Here is a 23,379-nt window from a genome sequence, read left to right as displayed (position 1 = left end):
GGATTCAGTTTTTGAGGCACCGATGACCAATTCTTCCCTGTATGGGGAATTACTGTTGCTCATTTTTACTACGGAAATTTCAGCGCAACACAAAGTAGAGAGAGTAGCAGCCCACAACGAACTCCCACGTACCCAACAAGACCCCGCATCAACCAGCACCACCTTTCTTCTGGGGCCTCACCTACTCCTGCCCACTTGTTGGGGGATGTGGAGGGTCCGGGGCGTGGGCAACTTTAAAGCCAACCCCAATCATATCACTTCGCCTATACATACAGTATTTCCGTGTGTGCCTCTAAAAGATAAAAAAACTGGTAACAGCCACAGTATCATTATCGCACCAACCAAATTAATGCTACATTTGATTGTTCTCTCTTAAACTTTTTAATTTTTAACAGTTTCCCCTCCTTTTCCCCCCATGTCATTTATGTGTGGAAACCTAGCCATTTTTTCCTATAGCATCTCCTGCATTACGGATGTGGTGGTCTTCCCCGATGCTGACATGTTCCACCACCTTCCTGATTTCCTGTACGGGTGTTTAGGACCAAGGCTCCAAGAGACTCAGGTTCATTTTTTGCTGGCAAGAATACTTCATGGGGGTGGGGAATATCTCAATGAGAACCTTTCACCAAAAGGTTTTAGCAGCCACTGATGTTTGCTGTTGAGGTTCATTAAATCAAGGGAGCAGCAAAAATGGCAACTTTGTAATTCCATCATTTTTCCTGTGTTTATTAGATGTGACGTCTATAAAGAATTTTTTAGAAAATATGGTTTCCCTGAAATACACTCCATACAAAACAGGTAAAATAAGGGGTTGATTCCTTTTATTTCAGAAGAAGTTGGTGCCCTAGCAACTTTCAAAGGTGACCAAAAAAGTTTTAATTATCATTTGTTTAGATACTTGATATGGTCACTGTTGTCTTTGATACTCAAACTGCACCCCCCTCTCCACTGTGACGGGTGGGAGCCCCTTCAAGCTGTGGGGAAGTGACACGACCCCACTAGTCAGTGACAGTGCCACCACTTTCAGGCACAGGGAGTCCCGGCTTAGCTTCTGTACTTCCTGTCCCCAAACTGGAATCTGCCATTTCCCCAGGGAGTCCTGGCACTTTTTAGTGGAGAACATTAACTTTCCGAACAGAATCTGGGCACTCGGACTTCAGGCCTGCTGGTTATCACTACTTCTAGGCCTTTTCAATAGGCACGGAAATAAACATTTTTACAGAAAAAAAAAAAAATCCTGAGTTCACACTGATAATTCCGAATTAAAGATTACACTTAGCTTCTTTGATCTTACTACTTCTCTCTTCTTCTTAAAGTCTTTGTTCCTAACTACATTAACTTATTTGCTTTATCTTACTATACCAACATTCTCACAAACACAAACCCACTGATGACAATGAAATATTTTTTTGGATTTTTGTTCTGAGGATGTGCCCTGAAACTACCAGGCTCAAAGCGATTTGAAATAATTCTTCATGTGACTTTGCCACTAACTTAGAAATATGTTGAACGGCCTTAAAAAAATGTGGTTCGGATTTGTAAAATATGCTCTTTTAATTTAACTTTTAAGTATAGAAAACTATATAAAACATTTATTTCCAAGTCAAACTTACAAAACAAAGCATGTTCAGAGAGGGTCTGCTTCCTCCCTATTCCCTCTTATATGTAACAATTTGTATTAATGAGTTATTTTTTCCATTGTTTCTTTTTGAAAGTATAAAATACATATTATTACTTCATATTCATTTATGAACATACAAAATGTAGCATACTACATACATGCTGTCCTTTGCTTTTTTCATCTGGCCATATCCTAGAGATAGCTCCCTAGTAATAAAGCTTTCTTGTTCCTTTTTATAGCTGTATAGTATTCCTCTGTGCATGGAGATGAGATAATACAATCAGTCACCTAGTGATGGACATTTGGACTGTTTCCTTCTTTTGCAGTTATAAACAGTGCTTCAATGAATAGCCTTGTACACATGTCATTTCATACTTTGGCCACTGTAGCTCTGGGACAGATGCATAGAAGTGGGACTTCTGAGTCAAAATAAACGTACACAGAATTTTGCTACATATGACCAAACACTCCTGCATAAGTGTTCTGCCATACTGTATCCCTACCAACAATGTCTACAACTTAAGGATGGGGAATCTTAAATGCTCAAATTATAAACAAACTAATAACCCACGTGGGTAAAAATAAATCCATTACAAATTACTTTCTTATTGTTAAGCTACTTAATTTGAAGGACCAAAAAAAGGAAAAAGACTCCTCAGATATTTTGAACGGCACAGGAAGAGAAGTACGAATGAAAAGCCTTGGTTGTAAGTGATGAGAACACCTGAGAACACAGAATTAAATAATTACAATTCAACTTAATGTTGAATATTGCCAAAGAAATACTCCTGGAATGCAGGAAAAAAATTATTAAAAAATTTGACCTCAAAATAAATTGTTCAAAAGTAAGCAAAAAGTAATTTAGTTATGGTATATCACTCTGGTAGAACATCTGGCCATTAAACATTATACTAGGGTTATATAATATGGAAAAAAGAATTTAGTGATATTAAATGAATAAAAGCAAATTCCAAATATAAGTAAAATGTACACTAACCATTAGTTTACAACGTCAACAATAAGACAACAGTAAACCACCAACCAACCAAAGGGAAAAAATCCTGGGAAAATACATAAAAATATTAACAGAAGCTGTTTTTGGCTGGTGGGATTATGAACAATATTTTTTCTCTCTTTTTTTTTTCATTTTCTGAAAACTTTTCTATAGTTAGCATGATTTTCTTTTTTTACAGTAGAAAAACTATAGAAAATAAACAGGAAGAGAAAACATATTAAAGAATCTTTAAAATGTAGCATACTCTCAAGAACTGTGGTATACTACCACTCTGGGAATCATTTAGCACCTTCTGGAAAAGCTGAGGCAGTACTGCCCTCTTTCCTACACATGTGCACCAGGAGTCCTCAGCAGCAGTCAGTCATGGAGTGGAAGATTATACAGCAGAAATACAGCGACACACACCAGGGATGACACTCAGGAATATTAAACAGTGTACAAAACAGCAAAAAATAAAACAAAATAACAGACACAGGTATGATTTAATAAAGCAAAAAATGCAAAACTAACTTATTGCTGAAGGGTACAAGGCTATGTGGCAAAAACAGTTTAAAACACATGAGGATAAACATTAGATTCAGAACAGCGTCGCCCCTTTTCCCGAGCTGGGTGTGGGAGGGGCCCCTTGGGGCTTATAAGGCCAGGTTCTCTTTCTCACATGAGATGGTAGACACATGGGTACTGTACTGCTGTTCCTTAAGCCCTGCACATATTTTATAAAGTAACTTTTGTATCAACTCAGTATCTAATAAAAATTTTTAATAAAGAAGGTGGGAAAGGCAGATGCTGGAAAAAAATCTCTTTTCACATTTTATTTTTTTAATTTTTAAAAATTAATTAATTAATTAATTATTTTTGGTTGCATTGGGTCTTTGTTGCGGTGCGAGGGCTTCTCATTGCAGTGGCTTCTCTTGTTGTGAAGCATGGGCTCTAGGTGTGCAGGCTTCAGTAGTTGTGGCACACGGGCTCAGGAGTTGTGGCTTGTGGGCTCTAGAGTTCAGGCTCAGTAGTCGTGGCGCACGGGCTTAGTTGCTCCGCGGCATGTGGGATCTTCCCGGACCAGGGCTCAAACCCATGTCCCCTGCACTTGCAGGTGGGTTCTTAACCACTGCAACACCAGGGAAGCCCCCTTTTCACACTTTAAAGTGACTTTAAAATCAGAGTTTCGGAGAAGATCTTTTGAGATCCCCTGTTCAACAGTCAAATTTCTTCTTCTTTTTAAATAATTGAAGACTTCATGGCTTAAGTATTACATATATTGGGTTCAGAGCCATTTGTGCTAAGTTGTAGAATGAGAGGGATGAGATTTCTGACTGCTGGCTCAGGGAACCCCGAGTAACTAAATAAACAGGGACTGTTTTTAGGATAAGATTTTTGAACTTCATCTAGAACTTCGTCTTCAAGTATCTTCAAAGTTCCAAAATAGGATGCCACACAACCCAAACCCAGGTCCTTAAATACAACATGCAATTAATGACGAGGAAGAAAACTGATATTTCCAGAATAAAACTGTACCAATTTCTATCACAGGCTTATGTAGATAGAACAAGTGGGAGAAACAGTGGCCTTTATAAAGTTGGACAGATTTGGGTTTGAGAATAGACCTGCGTGTATTTCTTACATGTATTTCTTTTCAGCCAAAGGAGGAAAAACAGGATCCAATTCATAGGATTGTTAAAAAGATGTCCATGAAGTACCAAAAAGAAAGGCTAGCAGAGTTCACTCATTCCATCCAGGTTTAGTGACCCCTGTGGTGTGTCCTTCACCCTTCTAAGTGCTGTGGACACTGCAGTGAACGAAACAGAGCTCCCTGCCCTCCTGGAGCTCACATTCTAAATGCTGGCTTGCTTCCAATTCCTCTGTACAGAGCGACCCACACAGATGCTTTTCCAGAAAGGGTTCCTCTGGCTGGTCAGAGGTTAGGACTTCAAAGACACCCAACAAGGGCTTCCTTCTTAATTATAAAATATACCTGGTGCTTTCTATACAGGTATGAACACTAATAAAAATCCATTGTAAGATGCTTAAACTGCATCAGGTGAGTCCCTTGGCAAGCCCTGCTGCTTCCCAGAAGATGAATTCTGGCCCTTTCCTGAACTTTCCTGTTTTATTTTACACTACTTTTAAGATTCTTAGCATAGTACAAAGTACTGGTTCAATTACTATGCACAAAGACTGTGGAGATGGCCTTGATTTCTTACTAAATCATTAAGAAAAGGATAGAATATAACACTTAAAGGCATTATAAGCAGTAGTTTCAAAGCATTAAAAGCGTATCTGGCTTCAAATCCTAGGTCCCCATCGATTAGCTGTGTGACCTCGAGCAAGTTACTTAACCTCCCTGTGAAATGAGAATAATAGTAGCTACCTTGATAAGGTTGTCAGAAGAATTCAATGAGAAAATATGTCAGGTTCCTGGTACATAATAACTACCAAATCAATGGTAACCACTATTATTATTATTACTTTCTAATCAGTATTAAGAAGCTAGAACTAGAAATGAAATGTCAAGAAAAAATCATGGCATGAGTGTCATTACTCATTTATATACACAAATCTGGGAATTAAAACTATGACAAGGTTAACACTTTAAATTAATAAGTCAGTCAAGTATTTCTGAAAACATGCTGTATACAGTTCTCTTCTGTTTTTCTTGGGGTACAGAGGAGTTCAGGGCTGCCCGTAATCACAGGAACGTAGAATTGGAAGCAACAGAGAGAAAACGTGACCTCAGCTCTCCATGTCATAGATTCAGACAGTGAACTGATGACTTCATCCATACTTCTCTGCTTCTCCCCGGTGCCTGGCACTGTCCCCATGGTGAGCGATGCTAAGCCAGAGGGGACACAGATGCTGGCACAGGCACAGTGCCCTGGAGAACTTCAGACGCACAGGTCAGAGAGGAGTGGCTGGGGACAAACGCTCATGGCCTCACCACCTGACCTAGCGCACGGTTCAGGCCAGTGGCCAGCCGTTTACTTCCTCTAAGGTCAGTCACATTTACCCCACGCTTCTGTCAAGAACATGCGACATAGCTGGAGTCCCACCGGGGCTCCAGGCACCGACAGAGGGGGCTCTGCAGTCACTGGCCCAACCTGGCCCATGGCCAGTTCCTCCAGCTAAGAATGTATTCTGGTTTTTTGTTTTCTGTTTTTTTAAAAAAAAAACGTGTTCAAAGAGTCATGGGGGGGCGGGGGGAAGAAAATCAATGCAACTGAGACTGTCTGTGGCCCACAAAGCCTAAAGTGTCTCCCGTCCTGGCCCTGCTCAGAAAGCTGGCCAACCCCTGCGAGGCGAGCCCTGGACGCACCTGTCCTGTTGAGCCTGGCCATGTTCATCATCGCCTCCTGGTACGCCAGCTCCACATCCTCCTGGGTGACCACCAGCTTGATTTTATTCCACTTCTCAGGCTAATGACAGGAACACAGGTGAGGGAGCAAAGAGAGAAAAAACGTGATCAGTCTTGTTTCTAACCGCTGAAAGAGCGTATTTTTTCCTTAGCCATCTTCTGGGGAGTTCTGCTTCCCTAATTCCGCACACAATGTTAAGCTTTCTAACTCTTCCCCCCGTGACTACTGCTTTAGGTGGCCGTTAGATATATCATCTGGCATCTTCTCTGTCCTCAGCCACACCTCTGTAGTCAAACACTGCAGCGTACTAGAAACTTGAAACCAGCAAGACAGTTTTGAATGTCCTTGGGTTCTCTTCTCCATCTCCCCTAGTAAGCGGATGGCTTTCATTTTTCATGTAATTTATACTCCTACTGACTTGCCCTGAATTCTGGGATCAAGTCCTCTTGAGGGACAAATGAATGGGAAACAACTTCAACTGTATCAGCTATGAGGACAGCATGGGTGACCACAAAGCACATCCTCTCAAAGACTGCCGTCTTCCCCCTTCTTCCTCAGTCTGACTTTCAAAGGACCTGGCGTCACGATGCTGAGTTCATGACACACAGTCATCACGGTCCATTTTAATAGCCAGCATTTGTGCGTTTGTTCCTTTCTTGGTATTAACCCAACATCTACTGCCCAACAAGTAACTTAAGTCTATCTCTGCGTCCCTCCCTTATCCCCCTGCCCCCATCTCTCCCTCAGAGGTAACAATGATTCTGAATTTTATACTTGTCATTTCCCTGCGTTTCAAAAAATAGTATCCTTGTACGTATAGATGCCCAAACAATAATACGCTTGGGTTGCTTCCAACCTTTATGAAAGGGTATTGTGCTGTTACTTTGTCTTTGAAACTTGCTTTTTTCAATTCTGAGCATCTTTAAGAAACTTGTTAAAAAAAAGCAAAGGCAGTGTCAAGTTGGGGGTGGGACAAACAGAAGGATCCCAGAGCCCCTCCTCCTGGACTCCTCTCTGCCTCACCTGGGCAGTCGTATTGGAAAGCACCTCTGGATCACTGCCCTATAAAAGCCCTGTGGTCTGACTCACAGGTGATCACAGCTGATGGGAAATCTCCCCATCCTCACTGGATGAGAAGGGAAAAATAACTAAAGAATGCGGCCTCCTTAAAAGATTTTCTCTGCTCTGTTTGTCAAGCTAAGATATACCTGGTTGATGAATAACATAAAATTGTTCTTTTTCAATTGCTTCTCAGGACTGATGGTTTCAGATGACAGTTGTAGAAATTAAAAGCATTGAGATATGTGAGAACAGACCACAATCATATTAATTTTTGAGTTGTTATGGCAATGAAAAGCCTTAAATGAAGAACAGCTGATCATAGCTCACTTGAAAAGTGACTCAGGATAAATATCTTCATATTCTAGATGCTTTCTCCACGACATAATTATTTATCAAAATGTTCTGAGTTACTAATTAGCTTAAAAAGACAAAACAAGCAACCAGAAATGACCAAAAAACTCATGACTAAAATAATTTAAACTGTCAATAAGCCTGGCCTTATTTATACCTCAAATATCAAACCTTGCACACATTCTCCTCTGTATTATTATTATTTTGGCCCTGTCGCGCGGCTTGCGGGATCTTAGTTCCCGACCAGGGATTGAACCTGGGCCCTTGGCAGTGAAAGTGAGGAGTCCTAACCACTGGACCGCCAGGGAACTGCCTCCTCTGTATTATTTTTTAGTGATGTTTAAGTATGAAAGACACACCCATCTCAGCACCAAATGAACAGATAAACCGCACTCACTGTCCCCCAAATTCTCGTTATGGATTATCTCTGAACCCCGAGCAGGGGATTACCTACTTCAAGCATTCAATACATGAAAACTGGATCTAATAAAAGAATAGGGACAATTCCCGGGATTTCTGAAGGCCTAGACGGACAGCACACTCCCTGGTACTAAAACTAGAAGAGCTTATTTTAGAAACCACACTGCTGAAACCGGAAGGTGAAGGTCACTCACAATGTCCAGCCACTGGTGCACGGCCACAGCCACCTGCGTCCCCAAGGGCTTGGTCAGCACAAGCACATCGCCTGGCACTGCGTTATCTGGCCTGAAGAAGAGAGCACAGGCAGGTCCTTGTCAAGTCAACCGAGGAGATAAGTTCATCATTGTCGGTGAGACAGGAGAAAGAAAAGGCTGGTAAAACCACATGTGTGTTTGCAAACACTCACTTATATTTAAGCCAACTAATGCCATGTATTAGAGCTTTGTCGTTTACTACTAGGATGACTGACGAACAAAACATTAAATGAAAAGTGAGGAGGCCACGGACTTCGACAACACTTAGGCCAGTGACTTATCAGTTTCCCAAAAAAGCAAATCGCTTAGTCTTCAAAGGCCTCATCAGGCCCTGATTCATCCATGCTCTTGTGTACTTTTTTTTCTTTTTTTTTTTTTTTGCGGTACGCGGGCCTCTCACTCTTGTGGCCTCTCCTGTTGCGGAGCACAGGCTCCAGATGCGCAGGCTCAGCGGCCATGGCTCACAGGCCCAGCCGCTCCGCGGCATGTGGGATCTTCCCGGACCGGGGCACAAACCCGTGTCCCCTGCATCGGCAGGCGGACTCTCAACCACTGCGCCACCAGGGAAGCCCTCTTGTGTACTTTTCAACACAGACTCACCAGGGTTCTGAGGCAACAAGGCTTCTGGAACAAAAACTGTTGTTCTTTTTCTTTCTTTCCTTCCTTCCTTCCTCCCTCCCTTTCCTTCCTTCCTTTCTCTCTCACCTCTCTCTCTTTCCTTCCCTCTCTCTCTTTTTTTTTACAATCACTTATATGATAGAGATGCAGGTGGGATTTCTCAGGATGTGGGATTTGGCTAGAATCTGTGGGTCTAATGTTTTGGTGATTTCAGCATCAATGTTTCAAACTCAGAGTTATGACCAAAAAGCTTCCTACTTGGTACACAGGGTCCCTGGTTGGTCCCTGTCTTAAAGACAGAAGGCAAATGCTGAAAAAAAGGCAGCCCTAAAAGCAGAAAGACTGTCCCCCCTCAGACAAAACTCCCATCTCACTTGTATCCTCACGACCAGGGCATGGGTCTAGCACTCATGTCTTTCTTGTCCAAGTTCAAGGAGCTGTCCACACAGCCATCCCGTCCCCTGACAGCGAACAACTCAAATACTCATACAGGTCAATTAAAAAGCCAGGGGCACAGACTTAAAAATCAACAACTAGGGCCTCCCTGGTGGCGCAGTGGTTGAGAGTCCGCCTGCCGATGCAGGGGATACGGGTTCGTGCCCCGGTCTGGGAGGATCCCATATGCCGCGGAGCGGCTGGGCCCGTGAGCCATGGCCGCTGAGCCTGCGCATCCGGAGCCTGTGCTCCGCAACGGGAGAGGCCACAACAGTGAGAGGCCCGCGTACCGCAAAAAAAAAAAAAAAAAAAAAAAAAAAAAAAAAATCAACAACTAGCTCCTCGACTCATCCTGTAATATCTATATCCATTGTTAGCTTTGAAAAATATTAATTCTGGGAGGATATACCAGAAACTCATTTTCCAAAAACGGGACCTTAAGACATAAATGCCTTTCAATTCTGACTCAGCTGTACTTGAGAGCTGATGTGTGCTCTTGTGCGTCAGTGGTTATGTGCAACCTACAAATTTGTATCAGCAAGTGAAGTATGATAAAATTGCTGGGTTATTTTTAAGTTTGTGGGCAGTCTTTTACAAAATAGAATCACCTGCGTAGGTGCATTCTTATTTTACAAAGTAAGCATACATGTTGTTGACAAGAAATTCATTGAAGCCTGTTTTATTATTTTTTTCCTCTCTCATTTTTTGACTACAGCTGGGTTCCTTTTCTGTGGGAAAGCTGGAATGGGTGAGACAGGTGCAAGTTCTCTTGTCCCATCTAAGTGGAAAGTTTGAGAACTACCAACATAAAACATAGGAAAATAAAACCTGGATGTAGGTAAAAGGCAAGACCCTTAACACGGACGTACCCATCAGTCAAAAAATGGACCAAAGACATGAATACATGAAAATGACACTCACCCTTACTCTCAGGAGTAAGGCAAAGACCAAGGAGGCTGTCACCAGGCTGTGCTAGTTAGGATGGGGCAAGCCAGCACTCTCACCCATTGCTGGTGGAGCCTCTATGGAGGGCAAACTGAAGACATCGATCAGAATTATGGTGCACAGGCAATGGACCCAGCAATTCCATTCTGAAAAATTTCTTACCAAGAGTCACACATGCAAGATGATCTATGCATTGGAGTACTATGTGTCATGTCAACATAACTGAAGATAATCTGAATGTCAAGAGTTACTTGGTTAAAAATATCCAAGACTGGTAAAAGTGTCTGCCTCAAGAAGGGACCCTGATGACTGAGGGCAGGTGAGGGATTCTGCACCGCAGGGCCGTTCACACCCCTGGAATTCTGCACACAGTGCCTGCTCACAAAATCAGATAAAACAAGTGGAGCTTTTGCTTCCTCTGAGAATAGGACAAGGTGGCTTTTCTTAATAAGACATCAAGCACGAAAAGGGCCAACTTCTGTTAAGAGAGAAACTTCTCCAAGGATCTGGAAATGGCCAGAGGGCACAAGAAAAGATGCTCATAGCATTGGCCACCAGGGAAATGCAAATCAAAACCCAGTGAGATATCACCTCATACCCACTAAGACAGCTATTACCAAAAAGACAGTAAAACAAGTCCTGGTGAGGATGTGGAGACATCAGGGTCCCATCCATGGCTGTGGGGAGGTAAAATGGTGCAGCTGCCTTAGTTTGTTCCTCAGGTTAAATAGTTACCACATGACACAGTAATTCTTGGGTATCTACCCCAGGGCATTGGAATGTATATCCACACAAAAAAACTTGCACACGATGTTTACACCAGCATCACTCACCACAGGTGGAAATAACTCAAAGGTCCATGACCTATGACTGGATGAATAAACTGTGGTCTGTCCATACAATGGAATGTTATTCACCCATAAAAAGGAATGAAGTAGTGACACACATGCAACATGGATGAACCCTAAAAACACGCTAAGTGAAAGAAGCCAGACATAAAACATGTTGCATGATTCCATTTATATGAAATGTCTAAAACAGGCAAATCCATGAGACAGACAGTAGATCTGTGGCTTCCAGGGGATGGGAGAGGAGGGAGTTGGGAGTGGCTGCTGTGGACACAAGGTTTCTTTCTTGGGGAGACGGAAATGTTCTGGAATTGGATAGTGGTGATGGTTGCACAACTTCGTGAATACTAAAAACCAATGAATTGCGTACTTTAAAATGCTAAATTTCATGTTATGTGAAATTTTGTTATATGAATTATACTTCAGTAAAAAAAATCTAAAACCTGCAAAATGGATGTACCTTAAAAAGATTATGCAAATATTCTGTGAAGTGAAAGAAGCCGGGATGGAGATGGGAGATGGAGATGGGAGATGGAGATGGGAGATGGAGATGGGAGATGGAGATGGGGGCTGGCGGTGGGGTGTGACAGCCGAGGGGGTGGATGGAGTTTCTCGCTGGGGCAATAAAAGTGTCGTGAAGTCGACTCTAGTGAGGGTTGCAAAACCCTGTGACTATACCAAAGACCACTGAATTTATAAACACTTTAAGTAAGTGAACTGTATGGTATGTGAATTAGTATCTCAATAAATATATTTTTTAAAAAAGAAAGAGAGAGAGAGACAGAACCTGGCCAGGGAACATGAAACCAAAATCAACTTACATGATAAATTCGTTGGGCTGGCAGACAGTTGTAGCCACACCTCCTAAAACAATCCAGGGATTTAGCACTGTTTGGCCGCCGGTTACAGATGTTCCGGCCTCCTCTGCTGCATCTTTAAAACCCTGTATAATTAGGGGCATCACTTTATCCCTTTCCTACGGTTTAAAAGGACACAAATTAAAAGTCACATCATTCAGTTCAAAACCCAGAAAAGAGAGTCTACCCCTGTAGTTATAAAAAGATCATAAAACCCTTACAGGAAGCCCTGAGGGTTTACAGAAGGGGCAGGGAACAGTTCACATGGGAGCCCTTTTATCAGAAGTTGGAAGAGGCTCTAGGTCACAACGCGAATGTAGCCCAGACCACAGAGGAGTAAACACCGGAACAGCTGGGTACACAGGGCTGCCCTGTACCTGAGCCAGCTCTCTGAACGGTCCTTAACCATCCCGTGACCAGCTAACGCGTGCCCACGCGCCCGCTCCAGGTGTCTGTGTGCAAGCAGTGGCCCGAGAGCACGCGGTGAGGGCAGAGAAGGGCCTGCTGAATGCTCAGTCCTACGCGCAGGGCAAACTTCTGGCGGGGACGAAACCAATTACCTGTCAAAAATAATCTAAACAGGAGTTCACCTCTGGGCCAAGGAGGGGGTCAGGCAGCGAGGCCACAGATGCCAGCGGGTGAGCACAGGGAGCACAGGGCACCCCAGCCCCACCGCCGTCCACGTCACCAGCCAATCGCGGCCGAAGAGGCGGGTGCCTGGCCCGGAGGTGCTGTTACTGCGGCCTAAACGTCACCACAACACACGCGCGCAAACGTGCTGGCTTCAGTTCGCCCAGGAGAGAGAAGCGGAAGCAGCGGGTGGGGATGGAGACACGAAGAGCCCAGCCTATTCTACTTCGCTGCTAACTGCCAAAAAGCAGAGGGCGGGTGGGACATGGACAGCCTGACTTCACGGCGGGGAAGGAGGGCCAACCAGACAAGTGATAGGACCACAGCCGGGGCCGAGGATGCGGCCGGGCCGGCTGCTGCTTACCCTGTCGGTCATCTTATTGCTGATTCCAAGGAGCATCAGCATGTTGTCGCATTCTGTGACCCCCATGGCGTAGAGGTCGCTGAGGACGTTGGCACAGGCTATCCTGCCCTGGAAGAGAGGGGAGACGTGAGCAGGCGCCACAGGGGGACTTGCCGGGACGTGGTCCTCGGCTCCGTGCTTCACGGACTCTCCGCCTCTCCTCCATCACAGAACCACTCTTGGGCATTCCCGTTACCACCTCTCCTTTCTCGTGCAGCACCCATCGTCCCCAGGTTCTTTCCCGTTCTAAACTTTAGGGAGAAGTCTGCAATTTATTTGGGTGCGGAACGGAGTGGGAGATGTCGGGGAAAAGCTTGGAGTGCTTGGTCTCAGAGGAGCCGGAGTGAAAGTGCTGGGAAACAACTGTGCTAAAGAAGACGTGCAGCCGCCGCTTCTCCCAAGCAGATCCTTAAAAATGTCACCTCTATGGGTTATAGAGAAGATGGGTTTTATATACCTAGACGGAGAAGTTTGGGGAGCTTCTTGTACGAGATAAACAGGAAAATCATCTTGGTTGAGAAACAAAAAGACAGAGGAAATAAACGACACCTAGGCCTGAAATCAGATTGTTTTCTAAAGACAAAGGGAAGCATTTCCCAGTAAACTATAAGGTTTTATTGAGGAACTCTGAAACAGTACTCAACAGAAATGTGGTAATAAAGATTTTCTACCGCCAACAGACATTTAAAAAATTTTTTAAAGTTGCCTTTCTCCAGACAGTAAAGGAGAAAACGACCCATTTTTCTTTCTGACATAAGGGTAATCAAACCACAAGTTACTGTCACTTTCATTGCCCGTTTACGTTGTCTCACGACCTCCTGGCAGGTCGGCAGGGAGCCTGATCCCCTCCTGTGACTCACTCGAGGTAACAGCGCAGCGCGGGAGGCGCCAACCCCAGGCTCGGGCTGCAGCGATCTGCTGCGCCTTCTGCGTGGGCGCTCGGGTCCTTCTACGAGATGCTGGCAGAGGATGAACTCCGGTCCTAGCCCCCTGGGCCCCCGGACAGGTGGGACACCGGGGGAGCGGCGTGCGCAGGCTCTCAGGACCGCTGCGCCAGAGGAGGGGCGAGAGACAGGTTTCTGGGAGCGTGCGTGCTTGTCGCGGGTACCCGAAGAGAGGAGCGCTCCCTCCCCACCTTCAGGCCTCCTGGCCTCAGCCCCTACGTGCGGGGCTCGATCCCAGTGCCCCTGGCACAAGGAAGGGCCTCCGGCACTTTCTAATGATAGGATGCTGCCAGTCTCTTCATCGGCTCCTCCCAGCTGCCAGGGTGTGGAGGGTCCAGCTGGGAAGAAGGCGGGGCTGCTGGCAGCAACCCTGCCATGAGCAGGAGGGGGTGTCCGAGCAGAGCGTGATCAGTAGGCAGATGCACACGCTACACAGTGGAATAAGACACAGGGAGGGGAATGACCAGAGTCAGGATAAACGGTCAGGTTTAATGGTGATGAGATGCTAAGCTCTTTCTTTCTGGACAGAGACATCTAGGATCAATCCTATTACAGAGGACGGTGAAACACAGGAGTGTGGCATTTGCAAATGTCAAAGAAACAAAAGTACAAGGAAATAAAGAAGAAAACTACAAACACATCAGTCAACAGACACGCTTAACAGGCCACAGGTGTTCTGCCACAGACACATAAGCACGTACGAAAGCAGCAGGGGACGCCCCCCGTCCACCTTAACTGCCTGCCTCATGCACAGTGCCAAGTGTGAGCAAGGGATCGACCAGATCAGATCCACAACCACGGGAGTCAGGGCAGGGGTAGGATGAGAGCAATCTGTGTAGAACGAAAACAAAAAAACCCACACAAGAATAACAAAACCCCAGCCACCACCCAAAACCAAACGAGTAAGCGGTTCCAGATGTAAAAACACGTCGGGTACACTTACCATCATGTAAGGGTCATCGACGATGGGATAAATGTAATCTGTGGTTTGGACCAAGGAAAGACCGCCGTGCCTCAAAGGAATGACACAGGTATCCATCCCGATGCCTGCAAAGATGGGGGTCATCATCATCCAAAAGTCAACAGGAAGAGCCATGTCATTTTGTATCTGCAGTGTTCTGAACAGGAGGGTTTTGCATAAGACACTTATGAACACTGCTCGCAGCCAACAGAGCAACGTGTTTCCTATCAAGAAGCGTAACTGAAATAAACGTGAAACAAAACTAGCTTAAGATAGAAAATGAGAACACAATTTGTTAGTCATGAAGACTCAACTTCAACACGGTACAATTTTTAGACTTTAATGATGCCTTGAACAGAAATTTTCCTTTGTGTTACTGTATCATGTGACTGGCACCATACAGAATCTCTGTAAAGATGAGAACAGCACGAATGGAACTTGGGTTGTCTTCTCCATAGTTACTTAGGAGTATATCTTTGGGCATGATGCTGTTTTTCCAACAGAAAATCTGTAAAATATGTTACACATACAAAATGCTATTATAGGGCTTCCCTGGTGGCGCAGTGGTTAAGAATCCGCCTACCAATGCAAGGGACACGGGTTCGAGCCCTGGCCCGGGAAGATCCCACATGCCGCAGAACAACTAAGTCTGTGCGCCACAACTACTGAGCCTGCGCTCTAGAGCCCGTGAGCCACAACTATAGAGCCCACATGCCACAACTACTGAAGCCTGCGCGCCTAGAGCCTGTGCTCCGCAACAAGAGAAGCCGCCGCAGTGAGAAGCCCACGCACCGCAACAAGGAGGAGCCCCCGCTCGCCGCAACTAGAGGAAGCCTGTGCCCAGCAACAAAGACCCAACGCAGCCATAAATAAATAAATAAATAAATAAATTTTAAAAATGCTATTATACTACGTTTTAGTCAAAAATGACAAAAATAAGAAAGGAAGGAAGGAAGGGAGAAAGAAAGAGAAAGAGGAAGGAAGGAAGGAAAGAAGAAAGAAAGAAAAGGACAAATGCTAGAACAAGTATTCATTGACTCCAGTCAAGCATGTACATAAACACTGTGGCTCCCAAGAAACCTTAAAATTCCATGCATTCCACTCATGAGAAACTTATGTCACCTCTACTAACTTAATGAGCAGGGAAAGAAAAATTTGCTTAACAAGCCTATGGGATATATTTCAACTTATTAAAAATTGTTTCTAAACATTTAGAAAGATAACACAGACAACTGATGGGCTAATTAGAAACAGTTCCCTTTTCCTGAAATCAGTTTAGAAACAGTCAAGACTAGCTACTGCAGGCTACATTAAAAAAAAAAAATCACCTGTAATGCAAACACTTCAAATTCAGACTGGCCTCTCACCAGGTAAGCCTAATGGAGTGCTTTCCTACACTCACCTCTCTCAAGAGGATGCCCTCTGGCCCTTAGGAAGTATTTCAACCTTGCAGCCCAATGGCCAAAAGCAAAGGACAAATCCCATGAAGCGCGAAAGGAAGCAGGTAGATGTTACCTTCTCGATTCAGAATTTCAAACGCAATAAGAATAAATCACACCCGAGTCACACAGAGAGGACTACGTGTGGCTTTCTTTCACAACTACCCCAGCACCGTGTCAAGTCCTGATCCGTTATTACTAACACTAAAATAAAATTGAGTTTAGTGAAAGATCACTCTGTGAAGGCAGGCTGATTTTTTATTACTACGCCAGATGGCAAAGCAGAAACTCTTGGTGGAAGATCCAGTTAGGGAATGGAGGACTTTGCTTCAGAATGGCAAGTCTCACAAATTTGTGACAATGGAACGCTCATTACCAGTGATCAGAAACTATGTGATAATTCAGCTCAGCGATGCATGTATGCAGAAATGCCCTCTAGCGATGTTCTACAGCACTCAAGAGGAAACAGGGCAAGAACCACAATTAAACTCACATTGACTGCTCCCCCAAACTGATCATTCCAACAATTGGGTGTTCCAAGTCTATTACCATTCACTTTGGAAAAGAGGGAAGAAATACTGTTTTCTTTTAGATTTTCATATAAACTATAGGACTACTGAAAGAGACACTAAAAAGAGTTGCTGAAAGTTAGCTTTAAATGTTTTGTAATGTGGGAATCTTAAACTGGAATTCAATCTTTTTGATTTGTAAAGCAGTTAATTTCTCTTGACACCCAGCATCACAGCGTGTGAACCATGACTCCCCAGCACGCTCCTGGGGCTGACAAGAAGCTTCCATCACCTACAAGTCCTCTCTCTCTCCACCAGGACACCACTCCGTGTTAGAAGGAGGGTCAAGGGCTGTCCATGTGGGAACCACCAGCCACATGCGGTTACCGAGCATGTGAGATGGGGCAATTCCAAAGTGACATGCGCTGCACGTGCACACACTCGATTTTAAACACTTAGTACCGAGAAAAACCAACGTCTTGTTAGCAATGTTTTATATTAATTATGTATTGAAATTATAGTTTTTATATACTGGGTTAAATAAAATATATTAGAATTCAATTCCCCTGATTCTTTTTTTTTTTAATGGAACTATCTGTACTAGAAAATTTTAAATGACACAGGTGGCTCACCTCATCTTTGTTTGGGACGGCACTGGTCTGTAGTGACTGGTCTACAAATCACCTACCAAATTTCAAGAAAGGAAGAGAGAGAGGGTGAGAATGGGACAGGCCATGGGCCTTGCAAACGAGGGTATCAAGTTGAGAGAGAGAGGGACAGTACAGGCAGAGGGCAGGTAAATGCTAGAGTAGAGGGAGCCTCAAATACCAGATCGAGCAAGGTGTATGTAATCATCAGTGGGCGGTGACGGGGAATTCTAGGTTTCAGCAAGACTGAAACTACCCATCAAAAATACATTAAAAAAAACCCAAATCATCACTCTACCCCCACTGCCAGCAGCCATCAACACATGGCAGCTCTTAAGCATCAGGCAACAGAGGTACCAAGTACTAAGACACATTTATCTTAACATTTCTTTAGTTAGAATATATTTAATAAAAGTGTATATTTAACAACTGTTACGGTTCATCCTTAGAATCCAGGAAATATGATACTCTTTTAGAAAAAAATTTTAAAAAACAGGTCAACAGACTTGTGTGTATACATTATATAAACATACATATATACATACATACACAAGTATTATGTACATGGGTACAGATGCACATGGTACATATACATACATACACAGATAAGTTCTGGTACTCACAACAGTTGCAAACAGTATTATTACCCCATTTTACAGATGGGAAAACTAAGGTTCAGGAGGGTTACGAACTTACACAGAGTAACATTTCTTTCTCTTTCTCCTGCCTGTACCCTTGCTGTCGACATCTGTCCCCTTTTGCCACTGCTGAGTTACAGCTGACGCAGCTCCTCTCCCCATGAACACGTCTGGACTTAAAAACCAGATGACAAGCAGCATGGTGGGCGGAGGAATTGGAAGATGTGGATGCCAGTTCCTGACCCCCACCAAGTGACAGGGAACAGGTTACCCGGCCTTCCTGAGCTCCATGGAGTGCTCAATAAGTCAACGGGGGCGGTTACAGAGGGGAATGATTACTTTATCCATGAGGTTTTGACTGCATTTGTCTTTGCCCATTCGGTAGCTTATCCTTCCCGACAAAGTTATCTAAGAGCTTTCTCAGTATGTTCTCATTTCTTGACAAGCAAGCTGACATCCACTCCACCCCATTCATGTGGTATTTCTCCACGCTGAGACATCAGCTAGATAAGGACGATTTTCTAACTGAGCTCCTGCAAGCCCTACAGGCCCCGAGAGTGCAGGGTGTGAATTTTCCTTTCCTACCCAAAGCAACTGTGCGTTTATCTGCTTTATACATCAGGAAAGAAAGGAGTACCCTAGGTTCAAAACCAATGTTGTAAGACAGAACGTGACCATAAAAGAAATGCAATTAAAACCTTATGTAAGAAAACTGATCAACTCATACACCGTAACTACAAAACACCCACAAACTCCTAGAATACATGTCAAACACTCAAAAGGCAAAGTGATCACAGTCTTGCATCATGTACTTAACAAAGCACACAAGAGAAGCTAACAAACAGCATCCCAGTAGCCTAGAATTTCTTTCTGAGCTCTGTTGTTTGAGAAAAGGCAAACCACTAATGACAGCAGGAACTGGGTCAAGGAAACGCGGCTCTCAAGTCCAGATGCCGTCCTGGGGTCCAGACCCCGTCCAGGGTTCTCACCTGCTGCGTCTCCCTCCTCCCCATGGGAGCTTTTCAAACAATGCCTGCTGCACAGGAACCCCGAGTTCCTCCCAACCCAGGCACTGCTCTCTAAAGGTGTCCTGCACGACACCTTTCCTACTCTGATTTAATAAAAAATGCTTTTACTGTAATACAATTGTCTCAATCGCATAGTAACAGTTTAAAAATGGTTAGAGCACATTTCTTCATGTTTTTCAAGTAAGTCCTCCAAATAAGTTACAATAAGGTAACAGTTACCATTGCTTTGCTCTTTGAATCCTTCTTGCAGAAACTTAAAAAAAAAGAAAAAGGCAACATGAGAGGAGAAATCTAGTTTTTAACTCACTGACTACATTGCAGCCAAGATGCTCTACTCAGGGAAATATGAAAGAAACAGCGGTTCACATACCAAGCCTTGGCATAACTGCTCCAAGAAACTGCTCATCTTCTTGGAAGTGGTTCTCCTGTAAGGATTCCAGCAATTTCTGCAGGACATCTTGGGGCACTTTGCAGCCGGTGCCCTTCAGTTCAGTGAATCTGGTTAACCGGAAGCTCTTGTCCAATTCATAACTTTCCGGGTTAAAGGACTCCCGCGCAGACATGGTTCTCGGGCGCACACACCTCACCGCTGGGTTCCTCCCCTCCCTCTTCTATGCGGCTGGTTTCTTTACAGATCCACCTGGGTAGCACCGAAACACAAAGACACCATTAAAAGAGTTCTTCTTACCAGTACCCGCCAAGAATCTAGTGAGTGAATACAGGACAGTGAAAAGTAAACATGAAAAGGGCTGCAATCACCAAGACCACAGGGAAGCAGCCATCTGGGACCACAATAGTTTGTCACAGTGATGCATAAGCTAGAAGAAGTCATTTTAAAAGGTGACTGTGGGCTTCCCTGGTGGCACAGTGGTTGAGAGTCCGCCTGCTGATGCAGGGGACACGGGTTCGTGCCCCGGTCCGGGAAGATCCCACATGCCGCGGAGTGGCTGGACGCGTGAGCCATGGCCGCTGGGCCTGCGCGTCCGGAGCCTGTGCTCCGCAACGGGAGAGGCCACAACAGTGAGAGGCCCGCGTACCGCAAAAAAAAAAAAAAAAAAAAAAAAAAGGTGACTGTACCATTAGAGACATATTCTGTGGAAGGAGATCTGATGTCTGTGTTGTTATAATGGTGGCTCTGAGGGGCTGCAAGGAAGACGGAACTATGGGCCAGCTGACTTACAGGACACAGTGCCATCTTGAGTAAAAAGTCCCAAACGTTCTTCTAGCCGGCAGCATTACAGGAAAACTAGTCACTTCACCTATCAACCAGGAAGTACTATGGTTTAGAAATTAAATGCCCTGGCTAAAGTGACTTTTCAGGAAGACCTTTTGCCATCTTTTGCTATCTCACAAAGAAAAATAATAGGCCTAACAGATACTTTTGGTGAAAATGACATTGGTGGATATGCATTTGATGAAACTCTTTACGATGCTAAGTTCAGTTTTAGAAAAACAGGTTTTCATTCTGAGCCAGAAGTACACGACATGATCCAAAACTAACAGGAAGCCTCTCTAAAGAACACAACTTGAAAACTGGAATGGCTGTTTAACACAGCAAAGCTCATTTTCTACAAGAGAGCAGTGGAAAGTTTTCTGATGTTTTAATTCAGTGCTATTTCCTAGAAAGCAAACATCCCGCCCAACTAACTAGTACACACACACATCATTGATAAAATATGCTACTGCTCATTACTGTTTCACTGCAGACCTGAAGTGATAAAATAAACTGTACTAAATCACTAGCATTTATGGTACTTCGTATCTCTAGAAGTTTCTGGAACAAAATTTTCTAAGCTTGAATCCTTTGGGGCTAAACAAAAACCTTCCACGTGCTCCCGGGGTTTACAAAACTTCCAGACTGATACTCTACTGGGCATAGAATTACAGACACCCCAAGTTTTAGGGTCAGTTTCCCCTATAAAATTTATCATTAACGTAATTCCCATTTATAGAGTTTTCGATCCCGTGCGAAGCCCATCACTCATTTAATATAAATCTCCTAGAGCCTGAGTTTGGGCAGTAATCCAAACTGTCTTTACAAAACCATGTTTGGGGTGAGCAATGATTTCCGTTTGAAACCTACAACCGTAAAGGAGTAAACCTTCCGACATTCCAAGAAAACCACCTGTCCGAAAGGAGGGCGCCAGGAGAGCTAAGTTATGGAGCTGGGAATTTTGAAGCCATTTTAGAGTTAGGAAAAGTCCAATAGCAGTTTGACTTGGAAGGGTTTGGAACAAAAACAACAGTCCTTTCCTCATCAAATGCCTCGCACTTAACACCGCCTCACTCCTACCAGGAGAAAAAAAAAAAAAACCCAACTCACGAGGCATCCAGTTATTTTCCTACCTCCAATCCCTATCCAAAAAAAAAAAAAAAAGGCGGGGAGGGGCACTTGGTATTCAGGGGGCTAACTTCCTTTTAAATCTTCCTAGGTTTTTAAGGGCAAAACGTTTAAAACACCTTAAGCCCAAAAGGCACTCAGGAGTTTTAGAATTCCAAATGGAACGAGGGACGTAAATCACACACCGCATCCGAATCCTAAAAAAAATAAATTCTTACATTTTTTGGACGGGATGAGAAAGTGGGGGTGGGGGGGAGGGGGACGTGAGGAAAGGCGTAATAATGGTGGGGGGCTGGCATAACACGCAGACGACTCCAACCCCGAAGCCGCCTGTTTACACCTTTAAACAATGACATGAATATTTAAAAACAACGGTTAACCCTTTCTTTCTCGGCTACGTTTTCATTTTTTCAAACGAGGGCGCCAAGCTGGCCGCAGAGCTGAAGGAGCACGGTAAGTGGGGGCGGGAGAGGGGGCAGCCCCGGCCCGGTACCTACCTCCCCCCAGGTCCCCAAGCCTAGGAAATAAACAACGGAGGGCACGCGGCGACGTGGGCGCAGGGGCGGCGCACCCCCCGGGAAGCACACGTCGGGGCGGCGGCCGGTGCGCGCAGGGCAGCGCTCGGGGACACCTTAAATCCCCGGCTGCCGCCTTTAAAGGCCACCCGGGCCCAGGCTCTTTGTGCGGTGCGGCCCGGTGGAGGCGGAGCGGAGCGGCCAGCGGGGCCATGCCCGCCCGCCCGCTCTCTGTCCCGGCGGCAGCGGCGGGAACAGCGCGGCCCAGGCCGCGGGGCGGGCGTGAGGCGCGCACGGCCCAACGGCCGCGGCGGGTCCCCTGGCTCGCGGGCTGGCCGGGCCGGGACGCCCGGGGTCAGGCTGCGCCCGCGGGGCCGGAGGGAGGGCGCGCGCGGACGGGGGGGCGGGGAGGGCCCGGAGGCGCCGCGCGCCGCGCCCCGGGCACCGGGCTGGGCTCTCCCGCCGCGCGCGCGGGCCGCCGCCGCCGCCGCACAAAAATGTCGGCGGGCGAAAAAATTAACCCCTGCGTCGCCGCCCTCCCCCTCCACTCCTCCCCCGCCCTCTTCTCCCTCCCTCCTTCCTCGGCCCCGCGCGGCGGCGGCGGCGGCGGCGGCGCGGGCGGTGCTTCTTTTTTAAAGCGGCCCCACCAAGCCCTGGCTCGGCCCCTCTCCAGGCTGCGCTGCAGAGCGCCGACCGTGCACGGCTCCCGGCGCGCCCAGGCGGCCCGCGAGGGGATCCGCACGGCCGCCCTGGGCCTGCGGACGAATATTCCCCTTTAAGCCTGGTGTCTCGCCCCCCCTCCCCGAGCTAGGCGCTTACCGGTTCGCTTTGCGCCCTCCGCCTCCTCCCGCGAACGGGACTCCGCCGCTCCCACAATGCACCGGGCGCCGCCGGGCTCCCTTAAGCGTCGCCTGAATAAAAAGGCCGCTCCCGGCGGCAGCGCGGAGGGCGGGAGGGCCCCGGGCCGCGCCTGGGCGCCGCGTGGGCTCGGCCTGGCTCGGCGGGCCCCTGCCGGGAACGGGGCCGCCGTGCGCCGCGCGCGAGGGGCCTTTAAGGGCCGGCTCCCTCCCTTTAAGAGGCGGCGGGCCGCGGCCAGAGCGGCTCGGTAGCTGCGTGCGGCCCGGCAAGGGGGCGGGGGCGATGTGCAGGCCCGAGCGCGGCAATGATTGGTCTCGGGGGAGGGGTGGGGGGTTGCAAGCCCGAGGAGAGGTGGCATCCGTTGCATGATGCAAAAAGGATTGATTTCAAAAGTTGCGAGTTGCATTGGCAGCAGCCTTTGGCGCCCGGGCCACCTCCTTTTCCTTGATCCGCTGGAAGGGCCGGGAATGTCCCAAAACCTGGCCGGGCTCAACCGCGCTGCATTCTGCGGGACCCTGTACCTGCTCCCCCGAGCGCTGCCGTTGTTCCTACCGGCAGACAATAAGCGTGGAAACAATTTGAAAATCGAATCGGAGCAGAGGAAAGGCCTCTTCTGCTGCGATGAAGGACTTCGAAACACAGACGGCGCGTTTCGTTAATAACGAGTCTCCCTTCTATTGTTCAGCCTGG

General features: G+C 46.1%; 1 protein-coding gene across 5 annotated transcripts in view; it reads right to left on the bottom strand.

The window, feature by feature from the left end:
- SEPHS1 (selenophosphate synthetase 1) overlaps positions 1-22,955 on the bottom strand; it is a 28,736-nt gene extending 5,781 nt beyond the window's left edge. Inside the window, exons 1-8 of one of the 5 annotated variants that reach the window (XM_081227729.1) lie at positions 22,651-22,955; positions 19,346-19,615; positions 14,697-14,800; positions 12,771-12,878; positions 11,741-11,895; positions 8,014-8,104; positions 5,947-6,046; positions 5,158-5,466 (exon numbers count right to left, since the gene is read on the bottom strand). In XM_081227729.1, the coding sequence (XP_081083855.1) occupies positions 5,243-5,466; positions 5,947-6,046; positions 8,014-8,104; positions 11,741-11,895; positions 12,771-12,878; positions 14,697-14,800; positions 19,346-19,538 (975 nt within the window). In that variant the 5' untranslated portion in view covers positions 19,539-19,615; positions 22,651-22,955 and the 3' untranslated portion in view covers positions 5,158-5,242. Of the gene's footprint in view, positions 1-5,157; positions 5,467-5,946; positions 6,047-8,013; positions 8,105-11,740; positions 11,896-12,770; positions 12,879-14,696; positions 14,801-19,345; positions 19,616-20,052; positions 20,120-20,155; positions 20,446-21,813; positions 22,103-22,650 lie in introns of those variants that run through there. The other 4 variants (XM_081227725.1, XM_081227726.1, XM_081227727.1 and 1 more) reach the window with 4 other exon arrangements.
- Between the last annotated feature and the right edge of the window lie 424 nt (positions 22,956-23,379).

Source organism: Mesoplodon bidens (genome assembly GCF_964165515.1).
Source record: "Mesoplodon bidens genome assembly, chromosome: 3".
In the NCBI taxonomy this organism is placed as follows: domain Eukaryota; kingdom Metazoa; phylum Chordata; class Mammalia; order Artiodactyla; family Ziphiidae; genus Mesoplodon; species Mesoplodon bidens.
The sequence above is the reverse complement of the archived record's forward strand: the minus strand, read 5'-3'. Positions and strand labels throughout refer to the sequence as shown.